Source organism: Oryza brachyantha, chromosome 6, assembly GCF_000231095.2.
Source record: "Oryza brachyantha chromosome 6, ObraRS2, whole genome shotgun sequence".
Lineage (NCBI taxonomy): Eukaryota > Viridiplantae > Streptophyta > Magnoliopsida > Poales > Poaceae > Oryza > Oryza brachyantha.
Window position 1 is genome coordinate 20,359,945 of NC_023168.2, and position 17,715 is coordinate 20,377,659.

A 17,715-nucleotide genomic window follows, 5' to 3' on the forward strand; every position below is an offset into this window, starting at 1 on the left:
TTACTTTCACCCCATCTTATCGCCTTTGCTTATGCTTATAAGTCAAAATTTAAATTTTTAACTTTAAATTTTGACTTAGTTTTTGGTTTTTTTGACCTATTTTATTTTTCTGCCTTGATTTTTAAATCAACAAGAATAGGTATATAAAAGTTTTATCCATAAATTATATAAAAAGCGAAACAATTACCACTTTGACGGAACCACAGTCGAATGCTATGTGCAGGGTTTGCAATATTACACTGTTACCTCTTCATTATCACAGTAGCCTCTCGTGGTAATTAGTGATGATATTTATCTATACATTGGATTTAGGACGTGCATAGCCATAAGTTCAGTAGAGTTTATAAAGTGCTCTATGTTCGTGGGGGGTTTTTTTTTTGCGTGGCAAAAGAAAAGATAAATTTGTTTTCTTATAGAACTACGAACGCTCATGCGGCAGTTAATTTTTTCTTTCTATAATTTTCAAGTAATTTAATCACACAATTGGTAACTTTGTTTTTAAAAGTTCTATAAGAATACTCTTTTATTACATGTAGCACACTAGCTAGCACTGCTCTTTATTCTGTGGACTTTGGAATTCAAAGGTACCAAGAGCTAGTGTATTAGTCCTACGTGTTAATTTTTGCTACAACTTGGTACTTATACATCTTGTACGTGGTGAATAGTATGCAACAGTTGAATAAATTGCAAATACCAATATTTTATAAAATAAGGAGCAGACATTTTGCCAATCCCTTGATAGAAGAATAAAAACCTCACCGGAAAGTACAATAAAAACTCAAGTTTGAGAGTTTAGATCTGGTCATAGATCCGTAGGTTCGGTATGAACTGGTCGATCCTTTCATGACTGGAAGTGTCATTTCCTTCCTCTCTAGCTTCAGGCCGCGTTCGGCAGTTCATGTAAGTTATCCCTCTCGTTTTTCGCGCGCATGTTTCCCGAACGGTTAAACGGGATATTTTTTATAAAAATTTTCATAGGAAAGTTGCTTTAAAAAATTATATTAGTCTATTTCATATTTTTTAATAATTAATTAATCATGTACTAATCCATTGCTATGTTTTCCACGTCGGGTAAGTTAACTTACCCCTCTACCTGACGAACGCGGCCTGAGTATCAAATGTCATGCGCATGTCAATGGAATATGCTGAACCACAGCCTAACCCTGTTAACGACTCAATTCGTTTTGAAGGAAAAATAAAAGGATTTGGATTTCTAACAAATAATTGTTATGAGTGTTATTTGGTTTGAAGGAACCAAGCGTAAAAGAAAACAAAGAAAATTTTACATCAGCGTGACCTCTTGGGAAAAGTTCAATGGATTAGTAGGTGGATACATTCCTATTCATCCACTTTTTCTATTTTTCTATTAATATGGGTGGGAATTTCTCTAAATTGGATAATGGTGAGTTTGAGAGTAAGTGAAGAACAAAAGAAAGATTATGTAAAACAATGTATATATTTTATTAGGGAATGGTAAATTAAGTACTTCCTCCATCTCAAAATACCTCCATATTATTCTTCTATCCTTTAATTAGGTTGTTTTGGAGTAATTATTGCATTTAAGTTTGTGAACATGGGACACATGCATTGGAACTAGATAAATTAAGAAACAATTGAATTGAGATGTGATAAAGTGAATGACATTCTCACCCCAATCTTTTTGCTTAGATTTGTAAGCTAAAATTAAAATTTTTAATCTTAAATTTAGAGTTGATTTTGAGAGTTTTTTTTACCAAAGTTTATTTTTCAGTCTTAACTTCTAGCGATATGTGATGAGCAGGGTTTGCAATATTACGCTGTACCTCTTCATTATCACAGTCGCCTCTCGTGGTAATTAGTGATGATATTTATCTATACATTGGATTTAGGACGTGCATACCCAGAAGTTCAGTAGAGTTTATAGTGCTCTATGTTCGTAGTTTCTTTTAAATGGGAAAAGAAAAGATCAAAATTTTCTTATAGAACTCTTACGAACTCTCATGCGGCAATTGAACTCTGAGCAATTTTATAGTCCTTAAAAGAAGGTATCAGAAGATATCACTTTTTTCTATGTAAAATTTGATACCTCTTGATATCGGTACCAAATTTTACACTAAAATATTAGTACCTATTTAAGAACTGTAAAATTATTCTTGAATTCTTTTTCTTTTGAATTCTGCTTTTTTAATAATTTTCAACTAATTTAATCAAACAATTAGTAACTTTGTTTTAGAAAGTTCTATAAGAATCTTTCATTACATGTAGCACACTAGCTAGCACTGCTCTTTATTCTGTGGGCTTTGCTATTCAGAGGTTTAAAGAGCTTGTGTATTAGTCCTACGTGTTAATTTTTGCTACAACTTGGTACTTATACCTCCTGTACGTGCTGAATAGTAGGCAACAGTTGAATAAATTGCAAATACCAATATTTTATAAAATAAGGAGCTGAAATTTTTTGCCAATCACTTGAGAGAAGAATAAAAACCTCACGGGAAAGTACAATAAAAACCTCAAGTTAATTTAAGAGTTTAGATCTGGTCATAGATCCGTAGGTTCGTTATGAACTGGTGCTTTCATGACTGGAAGTGCCATTTCCTTCCTCCCTAGCTTCCGTATCAAATGTCATGCGCATGTCAATGGAATGCTGAACCAGAGCTTAAACCTGTTAATGACTCAATTCACTTTCAAGGAAAAACAAAAGGATTTGGATTTCTAACAAAATAATTGTTATGAGTACTATTTGGTTTGAAGAAAAGAAACATAAAAGAAGACAAAGTATATTTTAGGGAAAATTGCAAGGATGTCATTATAATTCCATACATTCATTCTTATAATTTTAGGAAAATTACAAGGATGCCAACATAAAAGAAAACAAAGTACATTGGTGGTACATACATTCTTATTCACTTTTTCTATTTATATGGGCGGAAATTTCTACAAATCGGATAAGAGTGAGTTCGAGAGTAAGTGAAGAACAAAGGGACGATTATATAAAACAATAAACTTTATTAGGGAATGGTAGCTTAAGTACTTACTCCGTCTTAAAATAGCTCTATCTTATTCTTCTATCCTTTAAATTAGGTTATTTTGGAGTAATTATTACATTTAAGTTTGTGAGCATAGGAACATATGCCTTGGAACTAGATAAATTAAGAAACAATTGCATTGAGATGTGATAAAGTGAATGACATTCTTACCCCCGTCTTTTTATCTATACTTATACTTATAAGCTAAAATTTAAATTTTCAATCTTAAATTGGGAGTTGATTTTGAGGTTTCTTTACCAAAGTTTATTTTCGAGTCTTAGCTTTTAGATTGCTAAGAATACATATATAAAATTTTTATTCATAAATTATTTTTCTGTTGCAAATATTCCTTTTGACTTTTTTCCCATGAAACACCCAAAAAATCATCTCCTCCGATCTTTGTTTCTTATTGATACGTGTGCGAGGTGAAAATAGAGTTGTTTTAGGGCAGAGTATTAGCTATTTTATACTTAAAAGTAGATTAATTAATATATTTTAAAAGTTATTTTTAGAAATATTTTTAAAAAACACACCATTTATAAGTTAGTTAGGGAGCATGCTTGTCAAAAGAGAAGAATTTTCTCCCCTGTAATCAGACAAACGCAGCCTAAGTCGTACCGTTGTGTCGAGCGATCGAGAAGACTTCATTTAAGTCGGTCTTCCCTGTGTATTGTAAATCGTGCTCCCGCTCATCTCATACGGGACAAACGCATCAATTCTTTGGAATGCAAATGGACTAACCACATCTTAATAGTTTATCCTTTTTATCTGCCAGGATTAATACTTTAGTCCTCACCATTCTAGCTAGTAGCAATGATCATGTATAGCTTCTCCCTTAAAAAACTCCTACCTTTGTTTTTAAAATTCACCTAGCAATCGATTTAATTAATTATGCGCATGTAACCCTGCGTACGTCTAGAAACAGGTGCGTTAAAAACTAAGATAATGCCGCATCTATGTCAGGTCAACTCTGCCATTTGTTGCAACACAACTTTTGTTAAGTGCTCACCTGTGGTTGCAAGCTAACATACATCGTTACCGGCGCCTAGCTACGTACGTGCGCACGCAAGCATGGACGTTATTAGCTAAGCGCCAGGCCAACACGGCGAAATTCCCACACGCAGTGACGTGATTTTCCGGCCAGGGATCTGTTTGATACTTTCTTTGGGGGTTTTTTTTGTCGTGACGATATTGACATAACAATATACAGCCACCGTCACGTAATAACTATTTTTCGATTTCTATGTTGAACGTTTTAACCATTCATTTTATTTAAAAAATTTATACAAAAGCTTAAAAAGTTAGCCACCCATAAATTATTTTATCATCTAGTAACAATAAAAATATTAATCACAAAAAATTCAAATAAGACGAAAAGTCAAAACATGTATGTAAAAACTAAAAAATGAACTTATTTTGGAACGGAGGTAGTATGTTTGATCATTTATTTTATTTTTAAAAATACATAGCTATAATTTTGTATTAGATTCATTATTGAAGATGCATTTAAGCATGCCTCATATTTTTGTGTATTTATATAAAATTTCTGAATAAGACAAATAATCAAACGTGCGCATCTAAAAATCAATGACGTCAAATATTAAAAGTAGGAGAGAGGAAGGTGATATCTTTTATTATCTTGTAGTAGTATATGCGCATGTGCAGCGGTGTCTCGCCGAAGAAACACGGTTCATCTGATCGCCTTTCCTTTCCAGAAAGGATGAAACGCTTGCTTCAGCTGTGCAGCAAACTGACGAAATGGTCAAGGATTCACTGAGAAAACAAGTTAGCTAATTAATTACCTATGCTGTGTTACTGAAGTTTTGAACCAACGTGTGGTAGGGTCGATCGATGATGCCGATCGATCAAATGATGTTGAGATTTAGGTACACCATGTTGTCAATTTCGCATGGTTTTATATGCAGATGCAACATGTGAGGAAACATGGCATTGGTTGCTACTAGTTCCCCCCTCAAGTTACAGAACCAATTACGTTTTAGATGTGTGCAACCAGGCCATATGCCTATTTTGACCAAAGTTATTGTCTTAGGCTATGTGATCTAGATATACGAAAATACCATGAACAAAGTAAATTTGTTATAAAATAAATACTTCTACTATTCAAGAAGAAAGTTTTTTTCTTCTACCGACAATCTCTCTCATCGCACGTTAAGGCCCCATTTGAATCACAATAATGAAAAAAAAGAAGAAATAGGAAAAACATAGAATTATGATAGGAATGTAAGTGTAAAACAGAGGATTACAAAACACAGGAAAAACGTAGGAATGACCGTTTGATTGGACCACAGGAAAAACACAGGAATTTGAGGAGAGATAAAAGACTAAGGATTTTTTCCATTAGATTCTACCTCTTGTTAAATTTCTTTCAAAACTTATATGGGAAGAGGCATTCCATAGGAATTTCATAGTATTTCATAGGATTCATTCCTTTGATTCAAAGGTCTTTGTAGGAAAAAATCCTATACGAATGAAATCCTCTAAAATTCCTATAAATTTTCTTTGAATCAGAGGAGCCCTAAGTATCTCACCATGCAACAACCGAACGAATTGTCGATTTAGAGATCTTTTCAACCCAGACCCACTACTGGAGCCATAGGAAAGATCATGGGTTTACACAATTAAAAAACAAAGTCTTATGGGTAAGCATTCTCCTATTCACTTTTTAAATTGTACTATTCCCTTTTATCAATATTCGGTGTGATTCTAGACCCAATAGGATCACCCATCGCCTAACTGGTTGAGTCATATAAATATAAACTAAGCAAAAATAATAACTTTAAGGTAAGACATTTATATTTCTATTCTTAGCGATCTAAAAACCAAGGCTAGAAAGTAAAACAATAGAAAAACTCAAAATCAAATATAAAATGAGGACCCTAGTTCTTTTCTTCCTTTTGATCTCACGTTCCTGTTTCCGGGTTACGGTTTTCAGAAGTTAGATTCTTAAAAACTGATTGTATATTTGGTTTTTGACGTGTATATGGAATGCACAATTACATCATTACTAAAAATCCACATATATAAGCAACTCCAAAGTTGTGTTTAGATTTTAGTAGGAAAACATATTTTTATTTTGAAAATCCACTTCTAGAATTAAGTTGTTGGGAGTAGATTTTAGAAAGTTATAACTATCTTGTCTAAACTATAGTCAGTGGCGGAGCCGGAATATTTTTAAACCTAGGGCTCAGTGAGTTGAATTTATATAATTTTATCTTTATCTTCTAGTTTTTAAAGTTTTAAAATAAAATTTTAATACATGTTTAAGATCAGGAGTAGGGCTGCAGCCCAAGCTGCCCTACTCATGTATCCGCCCTTGACTATAGTGGCTTGATGTAACATAGTTAGGCATATCAGAAAACTACAACGATAGTTAAAGATGGCCATAAGGCCTTAGGCCCGACAGGCCAGCCCACGGCACGATCATTTGGCCTGGCCCAAGCATGACACGACTGGTGTCAGGCTTGTGCCAGTCCGGCCCGATAGTTGGATCATGCCTAGGCCGATGTTTTGGCACGGTAGGTCGGCCCATCCTGGCACAGTCCAATGAATAGAAAAGAAAAAGACATTTACTCTGATTCAACAAAAAGTATCTTGAGGTACCGGTAAGATTTTTGAGCTATTCAGCCAAAAAAAACTCTACCTGACTGTGAATTAGATTTTTGAGCAAAAGTAAGATTGCCAAGGTACATATTTGTAAGAATGATTGAGATGCTCTGACATTAATTACTTACTGGCCACTGACATATGGACCCAGGAAATACGTTAGAGTAACTGTATCCACGTAAGAATGGCCAGTTGCTTGCATTTCTTCTACTCCAGCCTCCAGGCGGCCATGGCAAGTTAGAATGAGCTGTGCATTAGTCACCGACATAATCTGCTACTTTCACTTCACTTTAACGAGATTCCAATTAAGGCATATATATCTGACAGTTACTGCTCTCTCCCTCCCACCTTATATGAGATTTTGACTTTTTATTTATAATGTTTGATCACTCGTCTTTTTCAAAAATTTAGTGCAAATATAAAAATTTATAAGTAATACTTAAACTACTTTTAATAATAAACAAAATAATAAAGAAACTAAATAATATTTTCAACTTTTCTAAATAAGATGAGTGGTCAAATATTACAAACAGAAAGTCAAAGTCACGTATTAATATGGGACGGAGATAGTATTATACTAGCTGCAGCTGCAGCTTCAGCCTAAATTGACCTGACAAATTTAAGACCATAGTAGCCAGCACAATCTCAAGTCTCACGCCACACCCAACACTATATATATAGCTGCGTGAATGCGATTCCCAATATCGCGTCACTTTCAGATCAATCGCCATCTTGATCAATCGAAACTGATCGAAGCAGCAGCTAGCTAGCTAGCTCACTGGCCAGCCAAGCTTTTGGTAGACTCACGCAACAGCTAGGTAGCTAGCTAGCACGAAGCAGAGTCATCACTGAGCAAGCAAGCGTGCTGAGGGATCGACCGATCAATGGCGGCGAGCCTTCGCATTCTTGCTGGGTTGGCGTTCCTCGCCGTCACGTCGGCCGCGCTGCTGTCGCCGTTCGCCGTGGTTGGCCAGCTGACGACGGACTACTACGCCGGCATCTGCCCAAACCTGGAGACCATCGTCCGGAGCTCTGTCAGGCAGTCCATGGCCGCGTCCCCGATCGCTGCGCCCGCCACCCTTAGGCTCTTCTTCCACGACTGCGCCGTCAGGGTACATCAAAGATTGCAACAGATCATGATCGCCGCCATAGATCGATGCAAAACTCAAAACTGCTACGAACTTAGGATCAGATCATCCGATGAGTAGAGTAACTGGCGACATATGAACGTATTAATTGCAGGGTTGTGACGCGTCGGTCATGATCGTGAACTCGAACGGCGACGACGAGTGGCGGAGCTCCGACAACCAGTCGCTGAAGCCTGAGGGGTTCACGACGGTGCTCAATGCCAAGGCCGCCGTCGACAGCGACCCGCGGTGCCGCTACAAGGTGTCCTGCGCCGACATACTGGCGCTCGCCGCAAGAGAATCCGTCTACCAGGTAACATCACATCGCATCAAATCTGATGGTGAAATACTGAAATCTCGCGTGTGCAACGTGCGATGATTCTGCATGGACGCATGCATGCATTGGCTGGGTGGTGGTGCTGGTGGTGCAGAGCGGAGGGCCGTACTACCAGGTGGAGCTGGGCAGACACGACGGCAGGGTGTCAACCAGGGACAACGTCGTGCTGCCGCATGCCAGCTTCAACCTGCACCAGCTGAACGCTTTCTTCACCGGCCTCGGCCTCTCCCAGACTGACATGATCGCTCTCTCAGGTACGGTCTCGCAATTTCTTAATCAGCTCAGGTCGTTGTCGCCGCCGTCGCCGTCGAGCCGTGGACTTAGAACAGCACCAGCTACGTACCTGCACGCTCTGCATCCATCCATCGATGATTCGTTCTGATCACTTGCCCTTCAATTCATCAATCTGCACGCCTTTTTCTGCACACGCGCGTTGCTTGGGATTATTGCAAGCTGTATGACTGATCGGTCGCAATTCGCATCGCTTGCGCGTGAATCCAGGGGGGCACACGTTCGGCGCGGCGGACTGCAGGTTCTTCCAGTACAGGGTCGGCGCCGACCCGTCCATGGACGCGGCGTTCGCGTCGGAGCTGCGCAACACCTGCGGCGCCGGCGCCGGCGCCAACCCGAGCGGCGGCGGCTTCGCCTTCCTCGACGGCGCCACGCCGGCGACGTTCGACAACGCGTACTACCAGAACCTGCAGCGCGGCAGGGGCCTGCTCGGCTCCGACCAGGCGCTGCACGCCGACCAGAGGTCGCGCGGCACCGTCGACTACTACGCGGGGAGCCAGAGCGCGTTCTTCAGCGACTTCGCCGCCGCCATGACCAGGCTCGGGAGGGTCGGCGTCAAGTCGGCGGCCACCGGCGAGATACGCCGCGACTGCAGGTTCCCGAATTGATCCAATCAACTAGCTAGACGATCGATCGATCGATCGACAGCCCGTACTTGTACATGCATGCATTGAATCACGCTCGATCGGTTCATGGACTTGATGCACTAGCTAGTACTGTAGTTGACGATGAACACGACGACTGTATGTAACTGCAATAATCTCGATCAATTCATATGTGAATTTGACACATGTTTGTATGTAACTAATTATACGATGCGTTTTCGCGTTTTTTTTTTCTTTTTTAAACTAGCTAGATTAATTTACTCGCTGGAAATTCGATTCGACCTTAGCTAGTAATCTAGAGTACAGGCCCATTAATTGCATGAAAGCCCATGGGCCTCGCAAAACCATTGACGCCTCGCCGATCTTCGACGCAAATGCCAATTGTATTATAGGTGGTCGGTAAAAATCAAAAAAAAATATTTTTATTTTATTTTCTCGCCTAAAAGTCAAAATGAAAAATGTGACTTGATTTTCACTGGTGGCTGCATTATATCGCATGCCAGCAAAAATTAATTTTTACTATGACCGAATGCCACCGGCAAATTTCACTGATCTTTAATTGCTGACGGACGTGAGTCATCAGGAAAATTTTGTTTTGAAGTAAAAAATATCTTTCGTAGTGCGTGATGCATGCTAGTCCCTATTATTTTTCTGCGGGAAAAGTTCTCGTCTTTTATGTGTTTCATAGAAGAAATTACAAAAGCATACACAAGATCAGAATGAGAACTAGTACTAGAGTACTATTACAGATACAACATCACAACTTGCGGGGGCAGTAACGCTAGTGCTTGAGTGTGGGAAAACACCGCATAATCACCTCTCTGGCACCATCCTCGTCCATGAAAACCCCTGAATTGGCTCTTAGGTTCAAATAATGTTCAAATTGAATCTGCAAACAATGTGATGTTGACTTGAGTGTTGGAACTTGGAAGGAAAAAGTCTTTGCATGCATGCATATTTCCTCTCATTCAAGTTAAGTCTAATTAAGTCTTCCGGTTCTTCACTTGCATTGATGGTTAGGGGTTGTTCGGTCGAGGTTTGTCTCTCATCATTTCGCTTATATTTATGCTTATAAATAAAAATTAAAATTTTAAAACTTAAATTTAGAGTAGATTTTGCTAGGTTTCTTTATCCTACCTTAGTTTTCAGTTTCTGATTTTAGATCACTGAGAGCCTAAGAACACTTATATAAAAGCTTCATCCTTAAATTATTTTTAATTATTAATAAGATGTTTTTCTTATGCTTAATTTCAGCGAAAAAATGATGTTAAACGCAAGTTTGCTGATTGGCTCTGGTTATGGAGTTTCATAAAACCACACTTTGACCACATATTATTTTTCGATCCACCATATTTACTAATTGTGAAATTATATATTATAATTTTTTGATACATCATATACAAATTGTAGTCATCTAAGATTAAGCATCTTTTATTTTGCTATAATACCAAATTAAATTATTTAATAGTGTGGCTTTGTAAATTTTCAACTATAGGCGTATTGACAAGTTGAAACGTACGCAACCAGCCGTGCCTTCAAAGTTCGTGAACCAGCCTATTGTAACTAGATATATACCACATCAGTAATAATTTCCAAATTGTCTCCATAATGATTTTCTATACTATATATATATATATATCTTTTATACGTTAGAGAGAGGCCTGGAAGGGATTCGAAATGTTCATTCAGAATTTTCCTATCTCAAAAACCTTTCAAAATTATATATGCCGCTGCTATATATGCAAGCTTGAGATGCAATGCCTCATTAAGCAACGCGTTCAGCACCGGTGTCTCACTAACCAACCACTCCCGTCGTGTACGTAACAGAAGCACACCCAGCATGACTGATCGACTCTAATCGCCATTGGCTGGAACTTCCAGTTTTCTTCCCTAATTAAAGAGCTCCAATTAATGCCAATATGCATGCCATCGTGGTCGACTAATTTAAGCACTGCCTGCTTCGTATAGCCCAATATATATCCAGCAGACCCACTGGGCCCAGATCTCACCATCATAGATTCATGGTACGGTCTGATAAGATGTCAAGTTGGAATTCATGGGCCTGTGCTTCTAGATTTTGTTCATCCTGCCTCCAAAAAACAATTGTTCAACCTTGTTTTTTTTTCTTTGGATTAATGGATCAGCTTAGGTGGTGTTTAGATTGAGAAAATTTTTGAGAGAAGTGTCACGTCAAATATTTGATCGGATGTCGGAAGAGGTTTTCGGACACGAATGAAAAAACAAATTTCATGGCTAGCCTAGAAACCGCGAGACGAATCTTTTGAGCCTAATTAATTTGTTATTAGCACATGTTGGTTACTGTAGCACTTATGGCTAATCATGGGCTAATTATGCTCGAAAGATTCGTCTCAAGATTTCTTGCATAGCTGTGCAATTAGTTTTTTAGTTCATCTATGTTTAATGCTTTATTTAAATGTCTAAAAATTCGATGTGATGTTTCTAGAAAAAAAAATTTGAGAACTAAACGAGGCCTAAGAGTCCAAGACATAGAGTGGATTCTAAACTATCAAGATGTCATCTCCTCATCTATTGCATGGATCTAAATAGTTATAAAAAAAATAAAGATATATTAATATGATATATGTCTCCACAAACATGCAAGTTTAAATACGACTAACAAAAATAACAAATTTAAACTCTAAATATTATAGTTACGTTCATGGTCATATTTGTTGTTTTTATTATAATTTGTACAAGTCATATTTGAACTTAAATGTTTGTAGAGTTATATATTTAGTATTAATCTATCTTTCTATTTTTTTTAAAAAAAAATATAACTATTTAGATGACATATAAGAGATAAGGGAATATTTTCTTTAATAGTTTAAAATAATTTCCCGTCACAGACAAGCTCGTGAGAGTGGATCATGCATGGTCGATGTCAATCAGTCACAACCAATAGTGATCATGCATGTGAACACCAACTAGTGGATGAGCTGCGTAGTCGTCGTTGAACCTGATTTGCCGGGGTTAATTTAACTGAGAGTAGAAGCTTATTATTACTGCTGATAGAGCTACAAGTTTCTGTACAGTACCATTCTGGAAGTAAGTTTGTCTGTCATCACGGACTAGAGCTTCAGACAGGGCAGCACACCGTGTGCTGTTGCGTCGTACTGCCACAATGTACATTTGGACATAGACTTGGTTGGCAAGTGCGAAACATTCCAAGACCCGGATTGATTAACGTAGTAATGTAGCTAGCGACCAGTGGCGTAGAGAATACGATGAGAAATACTACTACTACGTGCAGTGCAGACAGGCAGGCAGGCTAGCTCGTCCTCATCTCTTTCTCCTACCTTACCTACGTATTCAGATCGGCAGGCTCTCTCCCCTGGACCAGACAGGCAGGAAAACACACGGCCGTGTGAGTGCGTGCGTGCGTGCGGCGGACGCGGCGGGATTTTCCTTGTTATCACGGCTGGATGCTAGCCTGTTCGTCGGACGATTTTGCAGAATCATGTGTGATTGTGTGTGGTGGCTCGAGGCCAAGCTCGATTTTACGTAGATCTGGATCAGATGTGTCGTAATAATAATAACTATAACTTATGTAGGCATCCGGTGATGTGCATTTTTATTTTTTCGCTTTTGTTGAAGTTTATAAGTCAAAATCTAATATTTTTAAATCTTAAATTTAGAGAAGATTTTAAGGTTTTTCATCCTAATTTATTTTCTAGTCTTAATTTTTAGATCGATAAAACATGTATATGAAAGTTTTATTTATAAATATATTGTTTGATTCTTTTTCGTAAAATAAACCAACAATCCCCGGAGATAAAATCTGTTTTCTAAATCTTAAATTTAGAGGAGATTTTAGGGTTTTTCATTATAGTTTATTTTCTAGTCAGATCGATAAAAAAATAAAATATGTATATAAAAGTTTTATTTATAAATATATCGATCGTTTAAATTTTTTTCGTAAAAAAGGCCAACAATCACCCCATAGAACGGACTCCAAACCAGCTCACATAACGTACTGTTGACATTGTTACTCTAGATCACTAAAATAGACAACTAAAACTGCAAGTTTTACTTGAGGTATAGTCATAATTATAACTGTATTTTATCTTGATTCATTTAATGTTGGGTCAAATGACCAGGGAGGTGGTTGGTCGCTTCCGGATCAAGAGAACATTTAAATTTTAGCTAAACAAAAATAATAAGATGGATGTGCATGTCTCTTCTCTAGTTCTCGCTGTCATGTTGAGTACATCTCGGGGGTGAAAACAACCTCAAATGGCCGATATCGTTTTTATGAGAACAACGCTCAATCAATTAGAAATCAACTATGTTTATCGATTTAACTACTTAAATGTTGACTGCATTATAATATAAACAGAATTTTTTTATGGCAATCAAATTATATGGAGTATATATATAACTAAAGCAGAAATGATCCAAAGTGGCAGCAAACAGCACTCGGTCGACTGGGGGGACCGGTTCACCTGCATGTGAACTGGTTGCCCTGCACATCCTTGGAGATGAACAGTACGGCAGCTCCATACAAAACGCGGTAGATGTGCACTGCATCCGCATGCGTCCACCCAGCGGCGCGGCGCCCGCGTATGGCGGCCGATCCACGGAAGCGCGGCTGGTGGGCCGTCACTTTCTCCGGGTTAACCCATCTTCCTCGCATCGCTAGATTAGAGTATTAGACCCCCTACAAATGTGTTCTTATATCATAATACCTACATTTACGTTGTTTAGGTTCAAGTTTAACCGTACATCTTATTTAAAATTTTTTTTTATACTTAGTAGTTTTATTGTTAGTAGATGATAAAACATAAATAATAATTTATGTGTATTTTTAATTTTTTTCATAATCTTTTAAATAAGACCAACGGTCAAACATTAGACATGAAAATTTACAAATACAGTTAAATTATGATGTATGTAGTATTATTGAATTGTTATGTATATTCTTTTCTGAAATTGTACGTGCACGATTTCTGAACTGCGTGTTTTCTACTAAAGGTTTCCACATGAATTTCATCGCCTCACTTTTATTAAGTATATTTATAACTCTATGATAACTAAATTTATTATTTATGTTATTAAATATTTCTTATAAAAAACAGAAAAAAAATTATCTTCCACCTTCCGTCAAAAACGAACAGAGACCTACGTAGGGACTAGGGAGGCACTTCTGTCCATGTGGCATCTCTAGCTCACAGCCTGGCATTCGGCAACCCGAGACCAACCAAACCGTATCTATCCATCCATCCATCCATCCATCCATTGTCTAGAGTAGTAGTATTGTGATGGTACATCTTTGCATGTAGCTTTGACGTGCGCCGCTGGATGTGGGGGTGCATCACTTAAAGATAGGGCCTATCTTTGCTGACCCTTCAAGATATATACACCAAGCTGAATGTTGTATTCCATTGCACATAAGCGTAAGTATATTACCTTTTTCTGCACTAACTACACATTGTTCAGGCAGAGACGTACGAAGCTGCCACCCGTAAAGCAACCTAACTCTGTCTGTCAACTCAAAGTGAGATCGATAATGAGGATATTTGTGTGTTTATGTAGTGCAGGGAATGCCCGTGACAGGGACGACCGAAAGAGAAACAAATTTGGGCATGTACGTACACGAATCTAGTACGAGGCTCATCTGATAAAACAAACGTTATAGTTACAAATCAAAAATAATTTATAACCAAAACTTTTATATGTATGTTCTTTGCTATTTAAAAGCAAAGACCGAAAAATAAACTACGATGAAAAAAACACCAAAATTAATTCCGAATTTAAGGTTATAAATTTAAATTGTAGATTATAATCATAAACAAAAGTAAAAAAAAAGATTAAGGTGTATATATACTACATCTATCTCAAAAGATAATCTTTTCTAGGATTCAAATTTTGTAGCATAAACTAAGTATTTCTGCATTGAATCCTATGAATTCAATCATTCTAATGATTCCATAGCCAATTAGATACTTAGAAAGAGAATATAATTAATTTAAAATTAAAAGTTGATTCAGTGACTTAAAACAAATCTATTGATATTTTTTAAGTCCATACTAGGAATATAATATTTATCTGTGCTGGACCGAGAGGTGCCGTAGGACACGAATCCAGGATTTATCACGACGGAATGGTAGCTAGCTAGGATAGGATACGGATGGATGAAAGAGCTAAAAGCCATTTAGCTAGCTTCGTCGTCGTCGTCGTCGTCGTCACTCGCGACGCACAGCTTAGCTGTTGCCACCATGGGAGAGCGGCAAGCGTCGCGTCAAGAGATCGATCGAGAAGGCCGGCCTCCGATGATTAGGGGCACAGAGACATACATGCCTCTGCTCCGGTTGCTTGCATGTTGCGGGATTCACCGGCCGGCGCCGGATCAATCGCTCATCACTCGGCGTCATGTATTAATTAATCGATCAGCTCTTTGCGACTAGTGGCTTTCACCCAATTTTCCTTTTCTGCTTATAATTATAAGCTAAATATTAAATTTTTAACTTTAAATTTAATTTTTTTTATATTTCTCATCGAAGTTTATTTCCTAACCTTATATTTTTCGCTAAAAAGATTACGTATATAAAATTTTTATTTATAAATTATTTTTTGTTAAGCCAAACAGTCACCTCCATTGGGTCGATCGCTTGCTTGTGCGAGCACGATGCGTGACGACGCGATCTCTCTCGCGATGATTGGACGACGCTGGGATTGCGCTCCAGGGCTCTGTTTCTGGTCTCCAATCCACCTAATGGTCACGGGCTCAACAAGACAACAACGTATAATGATCCACCCACGGTTAACTTAACCTATATGTTCGTAGAATCACAGGAGCTAGCTAGCAATGGTCTCGGGATCGCAAGGACATATAGGCTGCCTTCGGTACCTCCATGTAGTTACCTTATCTTTCTCGTTTTCCCCGCGTATACTTCCCGAACTGCTAAACGGTGTATTTTTTATAAAAATTTTCTATAAAAAATAATTTTAAAAAATCATATTCTATTTTATTTTTTTTATAATTAATAATTAATTAATAATATACTAATCTATTACTCTGTTTTCCCTGCTGAGAATAAGTTACCTTATCCTCCAATACCAAACGCGGCCATAGTATAATCCAACGAATGCGTCGGCCATGATGATTAGCTTGACGAACTCTACGTGCAAATAAGGTTAAGTAAGAAGATAATGCTAGATAAGATCGTTGTTAGTGGTAGAACATCCGGGAAAGCCGGATAGATACAGCCACGCGACACAACGGCCGTGGTGGTGGTGGTGCACTGAGCAACAGGGCAGGCGGTCACCCCGGCGAGGGGAGATCGAATCCGGTGCAAAAACGACGTTGGGCGTGGTCGTGGGCGCGACAGCGACGACCTCATCCTCGTGCAAAAACGAGGGGTTTGTCTAACGGGCGAATATCCAGTAGTCACGTTAAGCCGTGCAAAATATCTTATATATTTTAAAAAAAGTGTATATATATTTGTTATCTTTACGTTTGTATATAAAAAGTTTTATTTTTATATCTGAAAAGTTTTTATATAGAAAAATTATGCATGAAAACGAATTTAACATATAAAGTATTGTAGAACAAATACTATTTTAAGACTATCATGTTATAAAGTTTATTTGTAAAGATTATACACTAAAAGGTTGTAAAAATGAGTTGTGGCGGCGGGTGACGATGAATCTATCACCTACTCTATCACCAATTCCATCTTGTTCTTTTGAAATAAAAAATAACTGATATATATATATATATAAATATCATTAGCATGTTATAAAAATAGAGTTAATAAAAAATGATTTGATGATATTTTTCATAAAATCTGTTACAGTGTATTAGCAATATGCTAATAAGTTTATATATAAAGTGTTTATGCATGTTGACGGGCGTGTGTTCGTCCGCGCGATAGACTTTTGGAAAACGAGGGGGGTTTTCTCCCTGTCGGCCAGGCAAGGCAATACGCTTGCTTCCGTGATGCGTCCGAGGCTGCGAAGTGAGCCAGCAGGCGCCAGCCGATATCGCGCGGATTCACGGGGAAAACCGGGTGGAATGGGCGCGCGCGTCGTCGTTGCCGGCTGAACGCCACATTCTGCAGCTGCACGCCTAACTCGAACCGTAGTAACGTCCTCCTTCTTTGTGAGAGAAGTTTCCCGTTTTACATGGTCCTTAGTTATTTAGCTGGAATTATCCGCTACACGCAAATGCAATAGACACTTTGCATCTTAGATACACAGGGTCATCTATTTGTTTTTTTAAAAAAATAAACGATATATTTACAAAAGAAAGATAATTTATAAATAAAACTTTTATATTTGTATTCTTAACTATCTTGAAGCAAGTGCTGAAAAATAAGTTACGATGAAAAATCCTAAAATCATCTTTAATTTTAAGATTGAAAATTTAAATTTTGGTTCATAGGGACTTACAGAACGAAATGATGAGGCTGACAGTGGTATCAACACCGATTGCCAATTGCGTACAGAACTATATTCATTTGCTCCGTACCATACAACATTTTCATCAAAACCCTTTTTTTTTGTTGTCCTTATACATTCATTCTTGAATAAAAATTGGAAGGGAGTGAAGAACAAGTTGAGGCTACCAGCAGTTCGTTATTATGGCTGCGCGACTCTACTGTTTTTCATGAACATGCTTCCTATAATGTAAAACTTTCTATATGAAAGTTTATTAAATAGTCAAATAATTTTTTTAATTTATAATTTTCAATACTTAATTAATC

The 17,715-nt window shown here is 37.7% G+C and overlaps 1 protein-coding gene across 1 annotated transcript; it reads left to right on the top strand.

Moving 5' to 3' along the window:
- The first annotated feature begins 7,332 nt into the window (after positions 1 to 7,332).
- On the top strand, positions 7,333 to 9,173 carry LOC102722590 (peroxidase 45-like). The gene is made up of 4 exons (XM_040525384.1): positions 7,333 to 7,741; positions 7,872 to 8,069; positions 8,188 to 8,347; positions 8,595 to 9,173. The coding sequence occupies exons 1-4, from the start codon at positions 7,514 to 7,516 to the stop codon at positions 8,990 to 8,992; spliced, it is 984 nt and encodes a 327-aa protein (XP_040381318.1). The 5' UTR covers positions 7,333 to 7,513; the 3' UTR covers positions 8,993 to 9,173.
- Positions 9,174 to 17,715: the final 8,542 nt, after the last annotated feature.